At 60.3% G+C, this 18,913-nt stretch overlaps 1 protein-coding gene across 2 annotated transcripts; it reads left to right on the plus strand.

Annotated features, from left to right (window-relative positions):
• The first annotated feature begins 2,047 nt into the window (after positions 1-2,047).
• Positions 2,048-18,686, plus strand: NR4A1 (nuclear receptor subfamily 4 group A member 1). 2 transcript variants are annotated; one of them, XM_054696633.1, is made up of 8 exons: positions 2,048-2,313; positions 4,520-4,612; positions 13,548-14,425; positions 15,236-15,365; positions 15,664-15,815; positions 16,117-16,319; positions 16,405-16,583; positions 17,866-18,686. In XM_054696633.1, exons 3-8 carry the CDS (start codon positions 13,550-13,552, stop codon positions 18,120-18,122), a joined length of 1,797 nt encoding a protein of 598 aa, XP_054552608.1. In that variant the 5' UTR covers positions 2,048-2,313; positions 4,520-4,612; positions 13,548-13,549; the 3' UTR covers positions 18,123-18,686. The 2 variants fall into 2 exon arrangements, with proteins under 2 accessions (XP_054552608.1, XP_037370674.1); XM_037514777.2 differs by lacking the exons at positions 2,048-2,313; positions 4,520-4,612 and adding an exon at positions 10,771-10,837.
• Positions 18,687-18,913: the final 227 nt, after the last annotated feature.

An 18,913-nucleotide genomic window follows, 5' to 3' on the forward strand; every position in this document is an offset into this window, starting at 1 on the left:
ACCCTCCTCCGGTGGCCGGGGAGCAGCTGGGGATCGAACCGGTGCTGCAGAGGCTGCGGGCAGCTTCTCGCAGCCCAGCGCTCAACCGCTGTGCCACCGGGGAGGCCCTGCTGCTATTGTGCAGACAATGGCCAAGCAGTTTGAACCCAGGAGGCCACCACAGCTGTCTGTCAGCCATATCCTGTTGCAGGGAGGAGTTAAGAAAAGACTCAAATTCACGATAAGAGGGAGGTTGGGGTGGGCCCATACAGAGCTGGGTCCCAGAACTGGGGCTACTTGGAATCTGGGTTGTGACTCAACATAGGGAGGAACCCCCAGACTTTGGATCTGCCCCCAAGTGGAGGGAATGACTTCTTGACTGAACTATCCTCCACATCTCCCTCCAGGCCACCGGCCGACCTTCCTTCCAGCCCTGTCCCAGTGCAGGCTTTGTGACGCCTCCTCCCCCCACCCCAGAGACCTGCAGAATGTTGAGCTCAGACTCGGCAGTGATTAAGACAAATGCATGAACAAATTAGCGGTGGACATAAAAACAGTTAACTTGTGTGTGTGTGCGTGCGCACGGGGCTGTTTAAAGAGGTGAAATGGAAATGATTGATAAGGAGCCACCCTGCAGATGTCCAGGCAGTGACTTCCTGGCAGAGGGAACAGCCAGAGCAAAGGCCCTGACTGGGGAAAGAAAGTCCATAGGAGACTTGGGGGTAGGGTGGAGCAGGAGCTGGGAACTGAGGTCTAGCCTTTGAGGGGGACATTGCTTTTATCTTCTGGGTCCAGAAGGAGAGGCTTTGAGGGCTGATTGGAGCCCCTGGTTTGCCCTTGGCACAGTGCCCATTGTAATCGACCTTGATTCATTCCCCATCACAACCTTCCAGGGCCCAGGGATCTGGATTTGCTCCTTCTAGGATCTTCCACTGTTCGTGGCTCACTGCCTGCCTCACAGTAAGCCTCCAGCAACTGCTTGTAGCGTGACTGCTGAGGAGGGAATTTTGATCTGGGAAAGGAGGTGGCTTGAGATATCTGCTCTCAAATGTTATGAATCACTTTCTAGGCACCAGCTGGCCTCCTGATGCTGGCCCCTGTCCTCAGACGCAGCAGGGAAGACCTGGGTGCTCAGGTGGGGTCTGACTGGCAGGAAGTGTTTGGCCCTCCCTGCCCTTCCTCCTCAGCTGTGTGCTGTAGGGACAGAAAGAAGAAGGTGGGCTGCTGGGGTATGGGAAAGTGCCAGCAGCATTCTGGGAAGCTGGTGTAGCCCACGGACTGCGGAAAGTTTAAAACTGTTTACAACTCTGGCACACACAGCTGGGTCCAGAAGGAGAAGCTAGACTTGCAGTAGGAACCAGGGTCTGGGGTTAGCTTTTATGTGTCCTGTTTGAGGTCTCATCACGATAGCCCACAGATGTATCCAGCACGGCCCTGGTCCTTCACACATGTTAAGTCATTTTAAACCTGATGGTAACCTTGTGGCTGTTAATTTTAGTGATGTCAATTCGACTGTCATTTTTACAGGTAGGGAATGTGAGGTGCAGAGAGGTTACGTAACTCTCCCAGGGCTATAAGTGAAGGAGCTGGGTTTGCAGCCCAGGCAGTCTGACACCCAGTACCTTGTAGCTACTCTCAGCTGTGCTTCCTGTTTTGCTGCTGGAATCCCTTCGCAGGAGACTTCCTAAGTGTCCGCACTGCTCTGATTAGGAGGCTGGGCTGCTTGGAGATGGGAAATCGAACCCCCTGTCCTCTGGAGGCCTCTGAGGCTTTGGGGGCTGATTGGAGCCCCTTGAGGAGAGAAGATATCTAGCTCTGTCCCATAGTGCTCCCTGTTCTCTGCATACAAAGTGCCCCTTTGTGCACACGAGAGGCTATGAGCTGGATTGAGACAACCCTCACCGAGGAGCAGGCACGAGACTGAGGGGCTGGGCACGGCATGTGTCTCCTTGGCGCTGAGATGCCCCAGGAGCAGCTCCTTGGCGCTGAGATGCCCCAGGAGCAGCTCCAGATGCCCCAGGAGCAGCTCTCTTACATCCCTGAGAGCTGTTTATCTGGGGCACGTGCCCCCAGACTCTGATGTCTAGCTCAGGAAGTCCTTGGGCTCTGTGCTGCCAACCCCCACCCTACACTGTGCCCCATGGCCTGGGTCCTGCCCCTATTCCCACTCTTTATTTCTGTCTTGCCGCTGCTGGCTGGTTCTCCTCGCTTACGCCAACTCTCCCTCTCCAGGCCTCCACCATGGACAGAGGCCAGCCCCTGCCCCTCCCTGGTGTCCTGGCCTCTGCCAGGCCCTGAAGGCCCAGGGGATGATTTGAGTATCATCCAAGACTGGTAAGTGCTCTGTTGTTGTCCTTTGCACAACCCTGGGGCCCTTAAGCAGGTGGGATTGGGGGGCAGAAGTGGGTATGGAGCTGCCCCAAAGCGGATGTGGTTTGGGGGGATGGAGGGGGAAGCCCTGCAGAGGCGGGTTGTGCTGCTCAGCATATGGAGATCTGATTTCTTCAGTGGTGGGAGCAATGTGGGGGTGGGGAAGGGGGAAGCCTGATTTTCTTAGCAGGATAAGCTGGGGGTTTCTTGACCCAGATGACCTGGACTGGTGGGAATGGGGATCCAACAGCTGTGCCTAAGGCAGCTTGTGCCTGCTTCCAGGAAGCTGATCTGGTGGGGTGGGGTAGCTCAAGGTGGGGCTGGGAGTTTGGGGTCAGCCGTGGGGGAGGGGGAGCTGGTTTTTTCCTAGGGTATAGACACTGTACCAAGACAGGGTGTGAAGGGAAGGCTGGGGCTGCTCCGTTCTTCCCGAAAGGGCCATGAGCATCCTTTTCTCACCATGGCCGGCCTTGAGGGCCTTGGGATCTTGCTTGGGAAGGTGTCTCTATGAATGGGGGGATCTTGCTGAAAAAGGGCTGGGACAGACCATCAAATATCCCTGGGAGGAAAATTCTCAGGCCTATGGCCATGACCAGAGGGATGCTGGTAGCTTACCTCCTCTTCTTACAGGTGGAGATACAGAATTATAGGCAGAGACCAGACTTACAAGGCCCTACAGTGAGGATACATAGAACCAGGTCTCCTGGATTCTGGGAAATCTGGGGCATGGTTTGCTGGAGGACATACCTTGCTTGTCTGAGGAAGCTTCCAGTGAAGGCATGGATTGATCTGTGAAGTTTGGGGATGGGATTTCTTTCTTTTCTTTTTCTTTTTTTTTTAAGATTTCTTTTTATTTATGCGTACAAGAGCTGGGGTGTAGGCCAAAGTGCAGAGGGTGAGAAGATTCACCAGAGACGGAGTGGGGAGCAGAACAGGCAGGTCTACTGAAATACACTGCTGAGGGGAGCAGCGGGCGAGTCAAGTGAGGTCTTGACTACGTGGGTAGCTCCCTGGCCAGGGATCAAACTCGTGCCACAGTGGCTGGAGATAGCTTGATAGTGCTGTGACTTTAACCCCTGCACCACCAGGTAGGCCTTGGGGATGGGATTTCTTCCAGGCCTTGCCCTGGGGACCTGCGATGCTGGGATGGGGCCCAGGGCACAATAGTCTTGGTTACTGTGTTTACCTGAGGGCGCTGGAGTTCAGCCTGGCCCCTAAGACAGGGACCCTGTCATTGTCTTCTTCCCCGCTAGAACCGAGGCCATCTCTGAATAACAGGCCTCCATGGGGCTTGAGAAATGCCTGCGGGAAGCAGGAACTGACCTAGTATCTCCGCACTCCCCCCACCACCCCAGTACGGTGCATCCTGTGGAGCTGGTGTTTATGGGGCAGAGTCCCAGAGTGGCGACTGGGATGGGGCTGGCGGGGTGTCCATTCCCACCTGGCTGGCAGGAGGGGAAGCTGGGGAAAGTTGTCTTGGGGACCTGGCTGTGCAAGCACCTGGCCTCCGGTTGGCAGCAGGCTCGGGGCCGCCAGCCTCAGGCTGGGGGCGGAGAGGGGAATTACTATAAGTGGGAGAGGCAGGTGTCCCTGCTGGGCCGGAGATCTGGACTTGGGAAGCACGTGAGTGGAGATGACAGCAGTGGACCAGGTGTCTCCCTCCACAGGCCCCTCCTCTACCCCCAGCTCAGGCCGGCGTGTGAGCGCTCAGCCTTCCTGCTGGGAACACAGTGGCCTTGGTGGGCAGAATCCCTATGTTCACCCCTTGGCTGGGTGAGGTTGGTTTTTGGGTGGAACTCCTATGCCAAACACTGCCAAGGCCACCCTGAGGGGCTGCCAACTGGGCCCCATGAGTGCTAGAGCTGCTGGTCTTGTGACGTGGGCACCTGTCTGCCAGGCCTGGGCATGAGCCCAGGGTCACGCTCATGCCGGGGCTCCTGTCAGCTGACTATTTTGGGCTCTTGCTGACCTGGGCCAAAGTCAGGCCTCAGCCAAAAGGGCCCTGAGGCAGCTCCCCCTGTCCCCAGAGGCCGGCTCTGGTTTCTGCTATATAAACAGAGGAGGATATGCTGGCTTGGAGACGGCTCCGAGCCCCGAGCCCTCTCAGCTGGTGCGTAGCCTCAGCCGGCAGGACGGGCTGACCGGGCAGTCACGTCTCTTCTTCCCACAGGCCCCCCTGAGGCTGCCAGCGAGAGCCCCCGACCGGGCCCAGGCATCTCCCTCAGTGCTGTCGGCCAGGACGTCTGGGGTTGTCAGGACGCCGGTGAGTCTTGGGAAGGGGAGCCGAGGCGCGGGAGGCGGCCCGCCTGGGTCTTTTTCCCTGTGACTGTCTATGTTGTGGTTTTCTTGGCCTTGAAAGGAAGAGGAGGAGGAAGCAAGGGGCACTGTCCACCCAGAGGAAGGAAAGTAAGGGCTTGACCACAGCTGGGTGATGGGAGTTGAGCTTGGGCGCACCTTGTGACCCGGGAAGAGGAGACATGGAAATAGACGGGGCGATGCTGTTTCTCTCCTTCTCTGGAGCCTCCCGGCAGGGTCTTGGCCCTTCTCTCCTGTGCCCCAGGCCTGGCTGAGGCACTGTTCTGCTCAGGCCGGTGAGGGATGCGGGGGTGAGGTGTCCATCGGGGCGCCTCAGCTGTGGTCTCTGAGTAGGGTGCCTGAGCCCCTCCCCCGGCAGGTTGGGGCTAATTGGCTGAACCAGGCCTTGGCTTCCCTGAGCCCTCAGCTCCTTGCTCTGCTTCCCAGCTGGTTTTGGTGCGAGGCCTGGCAAGTCTGCCAACCAGCTTGCCACAAACACGCTCTCTGGGCCCGGGGCCAGGGGCTTCGGCCCGGCATGAAATAAGTGGCGGCTCCTTACGTGGGAGGCTCTGTGTGCTCCTCAGTTCTCAAAAAACATTTTTTCCCTTTCTGAACGTGAGTCTTTAAACGAATCCAGAGCCTGTGACTAAAAATACTTTAACAATAGGAAAATGCATCAGTCTTTCCGGCTGGGGCTGGTTATCAGAGGGTTTTTATTTCGGAATTTGAAATTTTGCCCAAGAAGTCTGGGTGGAGATCTTGGGCAGGAGAACCGGGTGGGTGTTGATGTCCTGCAAGGTGCAGTGGGGACCCTCCCTGGGTGGAGGGGCGAGGAGCTGGCCAGGAGCTGAGGGGACCGCGGGGGCAAGGAAGGAGATTTGAGGAGGGTGCAGATGAGGTGTGGGCCCACCTTTCCCCAAGGAGCGCCATGCTCTTGCTGTGCTTTCCAGCGCCGGCTGGCTGTTCTTTCTGAAGTCTGATCTTGCGCCTCTGTGCTGTGTGTTGATTCCTTCTGGCCTCAGAGGGGGGCTGGTGGTGAAGAAATGACTGAAGTGATTTCGCCGGCTCAAAGGCTTCTTGAGGATAGTCTTTCTAGAGACCCCTGTCCTCGTTAATGAGCCAGCTTTTTCAGAGTATTCACTGAGTGCTTACTACATCCAGTCTGGAATGTCCCTGGTGCTGGGTGGAGCCACATCGCTGGACATACTTTCATTTCCTTTCACCCGGCCCCGGGAGGGGGAGGTAGGGGTACGGTGACAGCCCATCTCTGGTTCTTGACGAGGGCCTGCCAATTCCCCGCGGGAGCTGAGGATCCTGCTGTTTCCTTTCCCTGCCGTGCCCCTCCCTGCCCCATGTGGGTCCTAGAGTCCTGGACCCCAGATAATGCTCCATGGAAGGGATCCCCCCTCTTCCATGAATGGATAGAATTCTCATGGCCCTGGAACTTTCGATGTCTGCATTGGGCTGATGAAGAAATGGTCACGGAGACAGCAAGGGGCTGCTCCAGGCCACACGCCAGGCGTGCCGGCTCCTGGTCTGAGAAGCCTCTGGAGCATCTCTATCTTTTACCCCTGCTGGGAGTTGGGGTGAAGGGCGGGGGCCAGGGACTGACCTACCTGCATCCTGGGAGCTGTTGTCAGGGCAGTAACAACATGTGAGGTGATGGCAGGGCCCGGGCATAGGCCCGGAGATCAGAGCCAGAGGCTGGACCTGACCCTAGAGCCCCAGTCCCAGAGTTGCCATGGGAAGCCCCCCCGGGCAGTAGGCAGTATTTCCCTGCCCGCAGCACAAATCCCCCTGCCTGCTGCCAGGACAGGAAGAGGAAGTGGCTGGGTCAGGGCTGGCATAGGGCCTGGGGCTGAGCAGGGGACACTCCCAGGGCCCCTTCTCAGGAGGGAAGGGTGCCCACCCTGAGGGAGGGGTGTGGAGGCCCGTGGGTGGGGGTGATCTTGGGGAAAGTAGGTTAAGTTCCTGCCTAGGTGGGGATAGGGGGGAGCTGCGTGGGAAAGGGGCGGTGCAGTTCTACTTCCTCCACCCTTTATCCCACCCTCTTGGCTGGGGGACAGTGGTGGGTATCAGTTGCCTATTTGGGGCCTGTCCTGGCCTACTGTTGAGGATGAGGGGTTCCTCTGCCAAGGTGGGGGAGACAGGGCCTCACCCTCTTTTTATCCCACCTGTTGATGAGGGAGGGGTGATCTGAGTCCGTGAGAAACCCGGGGCTGTAAGACGAGGAGAGGCGAGGGCCTGGTGATTGGTTTAGAAAGCAGACCGCAGTGACAGAAGACATACGTGTGAGGAGCCCTTCCCAGTGCCAGCTGCTGCAGCCCCTCCTAGCCCGGGTTGCCCCCTAAGGAAATGTCAGTAGAACAAGTGCCTAATGAGAAGCAGCCACTGTTCCTCTGTGATTTGAGAAACACACACGTGAATGGAGTGTACTTAGCACCTTCTGAATCAAGGTCTCCCCCCTTGACCTAGATGTCACTATTATTTAAATGAACTTTTATTTTTGAAACATCTGTGTAAAAAAGTGCACAAATCATAGGTTTGAGGACTTTTGCAGCGTGAGCACCTGGGTGATCAGCGTCCAGATTGGGAAGTGGATGATCCTAGTCCCAACAGAGACCCTTGTCTTGTCAGCATCACTGTTTTGTGTTCAGCGTGCCTGTGTGTGTGTGTGTGTGTGTGTGTGTGTGTGTGTGTGTGTGTGTGTACACCTGGTTTTGTGGTGCCCTTATAAGAATCCAGACCCACGGGACCAGAAGCCACAGTCTCTGGAGTTCCGCGTCAGGGGCACTGGGTCCAGCACAAGTGGGAGTTGGGGGTCTGAGCAAGTCCTGCCCTGAGCCTCCAGCCCCTCGTTTGTGAAGTGTGGGAGATTCATACATAGGATTCCAAACCTGGAAGGTTGGGGAGAGGTGAAGTGGAAGAGTCCACGTGACCCAGCCCTGACCTGAGGTCTGACCCTTGGTCTGTAACCCCATGTTCTCCAGGAAGGTGCTTATTGAGGCTAGTGGAGGCAGGTGACGTGTGGGGTGAAGTCTTGGGGCATCGGCAGGACTAGAGTAGGAGGAAGAGGCGCGGCGTGCCTGGTGTGTGGGCCGCATAGCCTGGGGTCCCTCTGTAAGGGCGAGGGGAGCAGGTTGCTAGGCCGAGCGGGGCTACGGGTGCCCGAGTGTGGGCTGCTGTGTGTGTGGCTGTCTCTTGTGTTCAGCATCATCTTCCGGTCCTCACTGTCATGGTGGGGATACCTCTGCCTCCCTGCCCCTTGGGCGTCCATGCACAGCCGGGGGTCAGCTCAAGTCTGCATGAGTTGTGCCATAATTCCCCAGAACTCCACTTTAGCTGACCCTGCCCCCTCTCAGAGACCCAGCCCACCTTCCTTGAGGGTCTGTGGCCAGCAGGATTGAATCTGGGGATTCCCAGGCCCCTCTAACCTTTAGGTCATCCACATGGATGTCTCAGTGAGTGGCTTCCACTGTGTTCCCACAAAGAGACTGCCCCTGCCTCCTTATTTTCACCCCCCACCCCCATCTCCATGTCCACAAGCGCAGCCTGGTGACCACTGCGTTTGCCTCATCCTCCCGCTAACCTTGGGGCGGTGAGACGGCAGCCCCTTGCCACGGGCCGGGAGCTGGGCTGGGTGGCAGGTCCACCCTGCGGGCTCATGCTGGGATGAGGAGAGCGAGGCCAGGGGCCTGGCAGCTCCTCACCGCACAGGTTCCCAGGGTCTCCTGGGTGGGTCAGCCGCCACAGGGCAGGGATGCTGCTTTTAACACACAGAAAGCGGTGGGCGGGGGGAGGGGGCGCTGGGGCTCAAGGCCGCCCAGCCTTCAAAAGCCTGGATTGAATCTGGGCTTGAGCAGCAGCCGATCTACCTGTTTCCACTCGTGACGGAGGGAGGGAAGCGTACTGACCTGCCTAAGTCATCTCTTGCCGACATGTTAAAATTGTTTTTATTTTCTGAGCAAAGTCCTGAGGTGGGGGAGGCATCCTAGGGTGGAGTAGCCAGCCCAAGAAATGGGGGGCTAGTTTCACTAGCCCAGATTTGAGGTGCACTGATGAGCAAGGTGTGGCTGCTCTGCAGAGTGTAAGGATTTGAATGACATGAGTAGTTTCAAACCTTTTTTTTGTTAAGTGGTGGAATCCTTTTTTTTTCCTTCCCTCAAACAAAATCTTAGGCAAAACCCTAAGATAAAGAAAGACAAACCTTACTGAAGGGGGGTGGGTTTCCCGCTTGGGACGCAGCGATGCTGAAGATGGTTTGGGCTACCTTGAGGTTGTGTGCTGTGGTGATGCACGGAGGCTCCCCCTGATCACTGAATGAGCTTGGGGTCCAGGGAAGACTGCTCCCCGCACCCCCCATGGCAGTCAATGAAAGAGGAGACAAATGGTTAAGGTGCAGTTTTCGTGGTGGGTGTGGACAAAGCGGGGGTCACCGTCCACACGCAGAGTCTCTACTGCCTTCAAGTCCAGTGAGACCTGGGCAGGGGCTGGCCGTGGGCATGGGGAATCCAAGAGGGGTTCGAATGTAGAATTTCAGGCCAAAAGAGAAAAGTTGTATGTCAGGAGCAGAGCTGACGAGCTCTGGAAAGAATGAAGCTTGAGGTGGTGGCGGGGTGTTGGAGTGGGCAGGTGCGGGGGCTGGAGACAGTGAGGGAAACCCGGAGCTGGAGGTGAGAGCAGGGTGAGCTCAGGAAGTGCCTCTGGGGCAGGAGGAAGTGCGCCAGGGTGACCAGAGGAGGTGAGAACCCGGTGGGTGGGCGGGCACAGGCTCAGTGGAAGCAGAAACCCTGAGTTTACATGAGGGGAGGACCCACGCGCCCCCAATATGGTGGCGGCAGGTGGTTTTCTCGTAAACATTAGTCCTTCTTTCTCCCTCACCGAGAAGGGGCGGGCTCTCTCCACTTGGGCAGAAAGTGGGTGGCGGGGTGACCACCGACCGGACCGTGGAAGCCTCCAGGTGGCTGCCCCTCCCCTGCAGGCTCTCCTCGCCCGCAGGTGCTAGCGAGGGGCCAGTGCGGACACTCTGGCCTCGGGCGGGGAGGGTGTGTTGGTAGCCGGGCGTGACAAGATCCCCTAGAAAGCCAGACAGCCCCGGCTCCCACCTCAGTGTGCCACCCCCGCTCCTGTGACCTTGGGCAAGTGGCATTATTTCTCAGAGCCTATTTATAAAATAAGGAAGAGTTCACACAAATTTGAGGACTTCTCAGCTCCACCCGGTTCTGAAATCTGGTGCTTTCCCAAGGAGGGTGCGCTCACCCCGCAAGGGGCTGGGCGAGGGCTTGGAGAGACGTCCAGCCGAGAGTGGCGCAGAGCTCACTGGCCCTCCTGGGTCTTGGATGAGGCCCGGGAAGGTGCGCTGCAGGGGAGACAGGGGGGTAGTAAGCGTGGTCCCCGGGCAGCCTCTCGGGCGACACCCTGCGTGATGACTGGCCCAGCGCACGTGTTGCGCCACGGGCCGAGGTGGGGTGCTGGCTCCCCGGGGTGTCCCCGAGCTGCCAGCCCCAGCCCTAGGCGGGCCCTCTCGGCCCCACCCCCACCCCGGGCCTCCAGAGACGCTTTGGGAGGGTGCAGAGGCGGAGCCCGGCTCGGAGGGCGCCGGAGGGGCCGGGCGCGGCCAGAGTTCCCGGGAGCAGCCGGAGGGCGAGGAGATCCTCCGAGGGGAAGCCCCGAGCCGCGGCTCCGCAGCGCCTTCTCGCTGGCTCCGGCCTCCGGCTGGGTTATTTCGGACCCGGGGGCCGGAGCTGGGTCCTGGGGAGGGTGGGGGGAGCTTCTCCCGTCCGCGAGCTGCTATTTTTAGCCGGCACGGCGGGCGCGAGGGGCCTATTTATAGATCAAACGCTCCGCGCTCCCTGCGTCAATGGAACCCCGCGTGCGTCACGCGCGCAGACATTCCAGGCCCCCCCTCGCCCCGCCTCCTCGGGCTCCCCGGCCCGCGCCTCCTCCCGCCGGAACCGCGCCGCCCCCCGCGCCCTTGTATGGCCACAGCGCCCGGCCGCGTGCGTCAGCGGCGCCCCCGCCCCTCCCCGTGCGTCACGGAGCGCTTAAGAGGAGGGTCCGGCTCGCCCGGGGAGCCCCAGTGGCGGAGACTGCGAAAGTTGGGGAGTGCGCAGGACCGAGAGAGCGCGAGAGCGGCCAGCCGGCGACTCGGGGCGCCGGTCCCAGGCTGGGGGAGCCGGAGTCCGCCGGGGAGGTAGGTGCCCGCGCTGGGGGTGCGCGTAAGCGGGGCGCTCGGTGTCGCCCAGGGGCGCGCTGGAGGAGGCGGTGCGCGCGGCGGGAGCGGGGCTGTCGGGTCCGCGTGCAGAGAGCGGGGTGTACTAGCTACGGCCCCGTCGGGCTGTAGCGGTCGGAACCGGTGGGTGACCGAGATCGAACTGGGGTGCGCTGGACCAGGGGCTCTTGCGGGTGGAGTGTCTGTGCAAGGTGGAATCCTCGGGGGTAGGGGCCAGCCGGGTGTGATGGTTTGTCCTGCAGAAGGATCACTGTCGTTCAGACTCCCAGGGTGCCAGAGTGGGGTGCAGCCGATGGGGGAGCCGTAGCTGATGGGGGTCTCAAAAAGTGGGGGCAAAGATCCAGAGCCTGAGCAGCTGGGATCCATCTGATTCCTGCCACCACCGGCTTCCTGAAAGGATCTCCCCCCGGCGTGCCCGCCTTTTCAGCCAGACCCCCGGTTGTCTCCTTAGCGCTGTGCAGGGATCCCCAACTAGAACTAAACGGCGAAGCCGGAGTTGCCTGAAGGCACTGCCAGCCCTGGCGGCTGAACCGTGGAGGGGGCGCCGCTGGATGTGCGGTCCTGGGGGCAGCGGGAGGGTGCCCGGAGGCTCAAGCAGGACTGCTGGCGCGGTGGCTCGGCTCCCCTGTGGGCTGTGTGTGGGGTGGAAAGCCGGTGCCCTTGGGGATCCTGGATGGGAGTTGCTAATGTTGGAGTCTCTGGTGTGATATTACCTGGGAGATTACCCCCCCCAACACACACACACACACACACACACACACACACACACACACACACGGCTCCAGCGCCACATGCTGATCACTGTGCCCTCCCCTCCCCCCGCAGCCACTGTTGGATCCCACAGGTAGGGTGCAGCCCCAGGGCTTGTTGGGCATAACAGGTGCAAACCACATTGTTGCCAGGACCTGCCTGAAGCCGGATTCTCCCTGCTCCCTCCTCCAACCCCGCCTCTTCCTCCTCCCTGTGGGACGCCCCCCCCCCCACCTTGAGGCTAGATGTAGGTCCCTGTCCTGTGTCCTGAAGTACCTGCGCTAATGGGGGAGGATGGGCTGGTGGGGGTTGATCCGGATGTGGGACATCCAAGTGGAGAAACAGGATTTGAATAAGACTGGACGGCCCAGCCTGCACGACGGCCTCTCTCCTCCTCCACCCAAACCCACCGCTGCCGGCTGTGCTCCCCGTGTCTCCCAGAGGTGCCGTGTGTCTGTGGATGGGCGCCCCTGGCCCGTGGGGCCAGAGCTTGGAGGGGCTCTGTTTGTGTTGGTTGTGGGAACTTCCGTCAGCTCAGGGGTGCAGCTGCCTTGTATGAGGGCCCATGGAGGCGGTAGAGGGGCGCGGACCCAGGACCCCCTGGATTCTTGGCCGGGAGTTGGTGCCAGCCTGCGCCCCCTCCTGCTGTTCTCCTTGATTGTTTGATCTTTATTGGAAGTTGCTTGTCACCCTGTCTCCTCCCTGACCGGGGAGGCCACTCTGAACTTGGAGGTGGGACAGGAGAAGTCCTGGAGCCTTCTCTCGGTTTACCAGCAGCCTGTGGATTTAAAGCCCCCCTCCCCCCCCCAAAGGAGGTCTCTCTGCTCCTTTAGGCTCTCAGGATGGGAGGAGTTGTAGCCTCTTTGCCTGAGCTCCCGGACTCTGTGGGGTACAGAGGCTGTTTAGTGGCGGGACACAGGCATGGGCAGGCTGTCTTCATCTCCCACCAGCAGGCTCCATTTCCTGCATAGGTTGCCTCATTCTCTCGCCGGCCTGGCGAGCACTCTTACAAAAATAACAGGGAGAAATGCTTTGGGGTAGCAGATGGATTCCTCTCAGGGACTGTCTATTCTCCTGGAAGTCCAAGGGGCTGGATTCTCCGGGTCTCCCCCCCAAGTCTCCCCCTCGCCTCCCTCCAGCACATGGCCTTTAAAGGTCTGGAGCCAGGTTACCCCATCTCCTGGGAGCTGGGGACTGGGTGAGGAGGCATCTGGGAGCATCCCAGGCAGGCAGAGTGGGTGCCCATCCCCAGATGGCAGGACTCGGGTGTGCGTGGGATCTGCAGCCTTTGCTCAGTATGTAGGGTGGGGGCGAGCATGGGGACAGGCCCTTAGGCCTCTCTCTCAGACAACCCGGCCTTAACCCCTGGCTCCTCTTCCTTTTCGGGAGGCCCTCCCCTCTTCCCAGGAACTGTGGAGGGAGGAGAGGGGGTTTGCAGAGGCTGGGCTGTGCCTGGGAATATTCCCAGAAATGCCTGCTTGGAGAAGCAGCGTATCTGCTCCTGGGGCCTGGGCTCAGGCTTTGCCTGCTGCCTTTTCTACCCACCCTTCTCCCAGCCCCCACCCATGCCTTACCCAGTGCGGGAGGGGCAGGGGGCTGGAGGAACACAGCTTCCCCCTGTTCCAGCAGAGAAACGCTGGCTGGCTGCCTTCCCCAGGGTTCCCAGGCTGACCGGGGTGTGGCTGGCCTTCCTCCTGAGCCCACTCTCCCTGGGCCACTGCCTCGGGGCTCTGGGACATGAAGGTCGGAGTGGTGCTCGGGCCAGGCACCGGGTTCTGCGGCGTGCCGTGGCCTGGATGCCTCAGTGTCCCTTCTCTGGCCGGGACACGGCCACGTGGCTGCTCTGGGGCCTGTGCTTCGCCATCAGGCTGCAGACCACTCACTGACTCCTCCCTCCTGCCCGCGTCTCCTTCCTCTGCAGAGATGCCCTGTATCCAAGCCCAATATGGGACACCGGCACCCAGCCCAGGGCCCCGTGACCACTTGGCAAATGACCCTCTGACCCCTGAACTCAGCAAGACCACCATGGACCTTGCCAGCCCTGAGGCGGCCCCCGCGGCCCCCACCGCCCTGCCCAGCTTCAGCACCTTCATGGACAGCTACACCGGGGAGTTCGACACCTTCCTCTACCAGCTGCCGGGCACAGGGCAGCCGTGCTCCTCGGCCTCCTCCTCGGCCTCCTCCACGTCCTCCTCCTCTGCCACCTCCCCTGCCTCTGCTTCCTTCAAATTCGAGGATTTCCAGGTGTACGGCTGCTACCCCGGCACCCTGAGCGGCCCCCTAGACGAGACCCTGTCCTCCAGCGGCTCCGACTACTACGGCAGCCCCTGCTCGGTGCCCTCGCCCTCCACGCCCAGCTTCCAGCCGCCCCAGCTCTCCCCCTGGGACGGCTCGTTCGGCCCCTTCTCACCCAGCCAGACTTACGAAGGCCTGCGGGCATGGACAGAGCAGCTGCCCAAGGCTTCGGGGCTCCCCCAGCCTCCGACCTTCTTCTCCTTCAGTCCCCCTGCTGGCCCCAGCCCCGGCCTGGCCCACAGCCCCCTGAAGCTGTTCCCCTCACAAGCCCCCCACCAGCTGGGGGACGCAGAGAGCTGCGCCATGCCCACAGCTTTCCCGGGCCTGGTGCCCACTTCTCCACACCTTGACGGATCAAGGATGCTCGACGTCCCCGTGACCGCAGCCAAGGCCCGCCACGGGGCTCCGGGCGGCAGCGAGGGCCGCTGCGCCGTGTGCGGGGACAACGCTTCGTGCCAGCACTACGGCGTCCGCACCTGCGAGGGCTGCAAGGGCTTCTTCAAGGTACGGATTGGCCTGGGCGCCGCTTGGGGGAGGTGGCGGGAGGCTGGGGCGTGGGGTCGCCTCCTTGGGGTTCACTTTCCAGCTGGTCCTGCTGTCAGGAAGGGGGCGGCTCTGTCACGCGGGCCACCCTCCTGGGGGCCCGTCCGTGGCACAGTCGAGACCTTTGATTCACTGGGACCTGCAGGGCCAGTGCGACAGCAGAGGGAGGAAGAGGGGGTGAGAGATGGGCCAGGGCACAGAGTTCAGGGGGACTCAGGAGGGCGAGTCGCCATGGCCGGCCGCTGGCTCTCCCCTGCCGGCCCTCCCCGCACGCCGGGGCCTGGTGGAAGGGGCCGCAGGCACTCATGTTCCTGGCGTGAGATGAAACGCTCGGGAGAGGACTTGGTGCTCGAGGGCTGGGGGTGGACGCGGGAACAGGCTGTGTGTTTGTCCCAGCACTGGGTGCCTGCTTGGCTTCCCGGCCCCGCCCCCCATCTCTGGTCTGCCCTCCCCCACCCCCAGCCCCCCAAGGGCGGGCAGAAGCAGACACGTCAGGAAGCACAGGTGGCCCTGCTCCAGAGAGCCCCTCGCCCCTCATCCTGTGTGCTGGGGTCTTCCTCCTGAGGCAGCAGTCTCCCCAGTGTCCCCAAGACTTTCTTTCCCTCCCCCACCCCCTCCGTCTCTCCCTCCCCTGCCACCCAAATGTTAGAAAAATAGCTGTGAACAGAGAGCGCTTTTGTCTGCGATGGCAGCAGGATCTGGACGGTCCCCTCCCCGGGCTCCCCCTCCCCATGCACACTCTGACAGCCTGTTCCGTCCTGCCCCCCCCAGCGCACAGTGCAGAAAAACGCCAAGTACATCTGCCTGGCTAACAAGGACTGCCCTGTGGACAAGAGGCGGCGAAACCGCTGCCAGTTCTGCCGCTTCCAGAAGTGCCTGGCTGTGGGCATGGTGAAGGAAGGTGGGTGGCTGGGCCGGGGCTGGGGGCCAGAAGCAGACCCGAGCCGTGGGGGGCAGGCCGCGTCACCCAGTACCTGTCCCGGTGGGCTGCGGGAGGGCACGCCTGGACCGCCCTTCTCATCTGCTTTTGGTCCACCTGCCTGGCTCCTGGGGGGAGGTCCTGGAGGGTTCCCTGGATCTTAGGGGCTCTAGGTCCTTGGACTCGGGGATGCTCCCCAGTATGGGTCCACACAGTTTGGCCTGAGAGTTCTTTCCCTGGGTCCCTTCCGGCCTTTCTCACCCCTGCCGTGTCTCTGCAGTCGTCCGGACAGACAGCCTGAAGGGGCGGCGGGGTCGACTGCCTTCGAAGCCCAAGCAGCCTCCGGATGCCTCCCCTGCCAACCTCCTCACGTCCCTGGTCCGGGCGCACCTGGACTCAGGGCCCAGCACTGCCAAACTGGATTACTCCAAGGTGAGGCCCTCCCCGCCCCGGCCAGCTCCTGCCAGGGTATTCCATGCCCGTATGGACATTAAAAGGGCGCCCCCCCCCCCAGTTCGACAAGTTGAAAAAAGAGGAGCCCAGTCTGGGTAGACCAGATGGGAAAATGTACCCCCTTGGGTGGGTGGCCAGTCTGGCAGTTGTGCTGCTCCTAGCACCTGTAGCCCAGGTTAATACTTGAGAATGGGCAAGCAAGAGCCCGGGGGAATGTCAGTTCCTCTCTCACCCTAGAGCTGACTTTCCTCCGGCCCCCTCACCTGGACCACCCTTCTAGTTCCAGGAACTGGTGCTGCCTCACTTTGGGAAGGAAGATGCTGGGGACGTCCAGCAGTTCTACGACCTGCTCTCGAGCTCCCTGGAGGTTATCCGCAAGTGGGCCGAGAAGATCCCTGGCTTCGCCGAGCTGTCTCCAGGAGACCAGGACCTGCTGCTGGAGTCAGCCTTCTTAGAGCTCTTCATTCTCCGCCTGGCCTACCGGTGAGCCACCTGCCATCCTATGGGTCCCCTTCCTGGCTGCCCCACCCTTGAGCCCCCTGACCCTATCTGTGTCCCCCCCAACCAGGTCCAAGCCTGCTGAGGGGAAGCTCATCTTCTGCTCAGGCCTGGTGCTGCATCGGCTGCAGTGCGCCCGCGGCTTCGGGGACTGGATCGACAGCATTCTGGCCTTCTCTCGGTCCCTGCACAGCTTGGTCCTTGATGTCCCTGCCTTCGCCTGTCTCTCTGCGCTGGTCCTCATCACAGGTGAGTGACCAGCACCTCGACGCTGCATCCCCGGGGGTGGGAACTGCTCGGTCCTTGGAGGACATGGTCCCAGGGAATTGGGGAGGACTGGCGGGCGGGACTCTGGGCCGCGTGTGAAGCGAGGGTGACTGTTCTCTTCGTGGAGAGGGGGCAGGCACTTGCTCAGGCAGAGAGCAGAACTGGGGTTCAGGTCTAGCTGCATGTGACCAAAAGGCCCAAGCCAGTCTGAGAATGACCCACACTAGCCCTGGCCCAGCTGCGGGCATCCTGGGCTGAGGCCTTTGGCTCGTTTTGAAATCTTAATTACATCGTATAGGGACAGAAAGGTGCACAGAGACCAACTTACGCAGACTAAGCTCACTTGCTGAGCCAGCACCTCCATCAAGAGAGAGGCATGACCAGCACCTCGGACCCGCCCCCCCATCCGCCCCCACCTGACTTGTGCACAGACTAGCCCCCCTAGCCCTGGTGCGCTTGCTGTGGATGTAATCACTCGGGATGGGCTCCCTGGAGCTAAATGTGGAGATGGGCAGCTCTCTTTCCTTTTGTGAATTTCCCAGGGACCGAGCTATTAGGATAAAGCCTGAGACACGTGGTGTGGTGGGTTTTGAGGCCTGTATTCCTGGAGGTGGTCTCTACACTCTGTTGTTCGCCTCCGGCTATTCTTAGAACAGTCTGGGGAAGAGCCCACTGGCCCAATGAAAACCTGAGTTGGAGTTTTATTTCTTTTTCTTTTTTTTTTTAAAGATTTATTTACATATGCATACAAGAACTGGGGCGTAGGCCAGAGGTGTGGGGAGTGAGAGGATTCACCAGAGACAGAGTGGGGAGCAGAACAGATGGATCTATTGAAATCCACTGCTGCGTGAAGCAGCAGGCGAGACAGTCAAGGTCTGCCGTGTGGGTCAGCTTCCTGGCTGGGGATCGAACTCCTGCGAACTCCTGCTGCAGTGGCTGGCAATTGCTTGAGAGCGCTGAGACTTAACCCCTGCACCACCAGGGAGGCCCTGGTGTTTTATTTCTTTTTTGTGACCTTGGGCAAGTCATTGAACCTCTCTGGGCCTCTGTTTCTCCATTGGAAGGTGAGGGATGAGCATGACTGCCTTCTAGACTTCTGCTGGGACTCAAAAATAGGTGGATGTGAGTTTGTGTGGCAGGCTTTGGCAAAGTGCCAGGGAAGTTTGCAGGCCAGTTGTGGCCTCGGTTTTAGAGATCTGGGGGAGGCTGGCTCGCCCTGGGGTCCAGTCCGCAGGCGTGTGACTCAGCTGTGTCCTCCCCGCAGACCGGCACGGGCTGCAGGAGCCCCGGCGGGTGGAGGAGCTGCAGAACTGCATCGCCGGCTGCCTGAAGGAGCACGTCTCGGCCACGGTCGGTGAGCTCCAGCCGGCCAGCTGCCTGTCCCGCCTGCTGGGCAAGCTGCCCGAGCTGCGGACCCTGTGCACCCAGGGCTTGCAGCGCATCTTCTACCTCAAGCTGGAGGACTTGGTGCCCCCTCCGCCCATCGTTGACAAGATCTTCATGGACACGCTGCCCTTCTGACCCGGCCTGGGGACACGCGTGCACTGTGTGTGCTCGGACGCCACCGCATGTGCCTTTAGCCTGTGACCCCTGGGTCCCAGGGCGCGCCCAGCCTGGGCTCGAGCTGCACATTGACCAACCTCCTCACTTGCTCTGGGAGGTCGGCGTGGAGCTCTCATCCTGGGGGAGAGGGATGCTTCACGGGGGGGGGGCAGGGAAGGTGACCCCTACTCTTTGTCTTACCCCCAGCCCCGTTCTGGCCTTCATGTTTTTGTAAGATAAACCATTTTTAACACACGCCGCCATGCTGTAAATAAGCCAGATGCTGCTGTAAATACAGGAAGAGGTTGCGTTGGGAGTGGGGCTGGAGGGGAGGCACAGTGCCCCCCAAGCCCGGGCCGGCCTTCCCGGCCTCCTCCTTGCTCTCTCTTCCCGCCCCCTTTCCACATGTACATAAACTCACTCTAAGGAGAAGACAAATGACAGATTCTGACATTTATATTTGTGTATTTTCTTGGATTTATAGTATGTGACTTTTCTGATTAATATATTTAATATATTGAATAAAAAATAGTCATGTAGCTGAAACTGGGGTCTTGTCTCTGACACCTTCCCCCGCACCCCACCCCCATCAGTACCTAAGACAGAGGGGGCTCCCGATAAATCTACGTCACCAACCTGAGCTAACAGCAGGCCGTTTCCGCTTTCATGAAAGGTGAGTAATAATGGCCTCTGCTCTGTGGGGTGGTCAAGCAGAGCCTCTCGCAAACTCGCCTGACTCGTGGCTGGGGCCTGCCGTGGCGGCTGACTGC

Source organism: Talpa occidentalis, unplaced genomic scaffold, assembly GCF_014898055.3.
Source record: "Talpa occidentalis isolate TD23 unplaced genomic scaffold, MPIMG_talOcc4v2.1 talOcc4.16, whole genome shotgun sequence".
Classification (NCBI taxonomy): domain Eukaryota; kingdom Metazoa; phylum Chordata; class Mammalia; order Eulipotyphla; family Talpidae; genus Talpa; species Talpa occidentalis.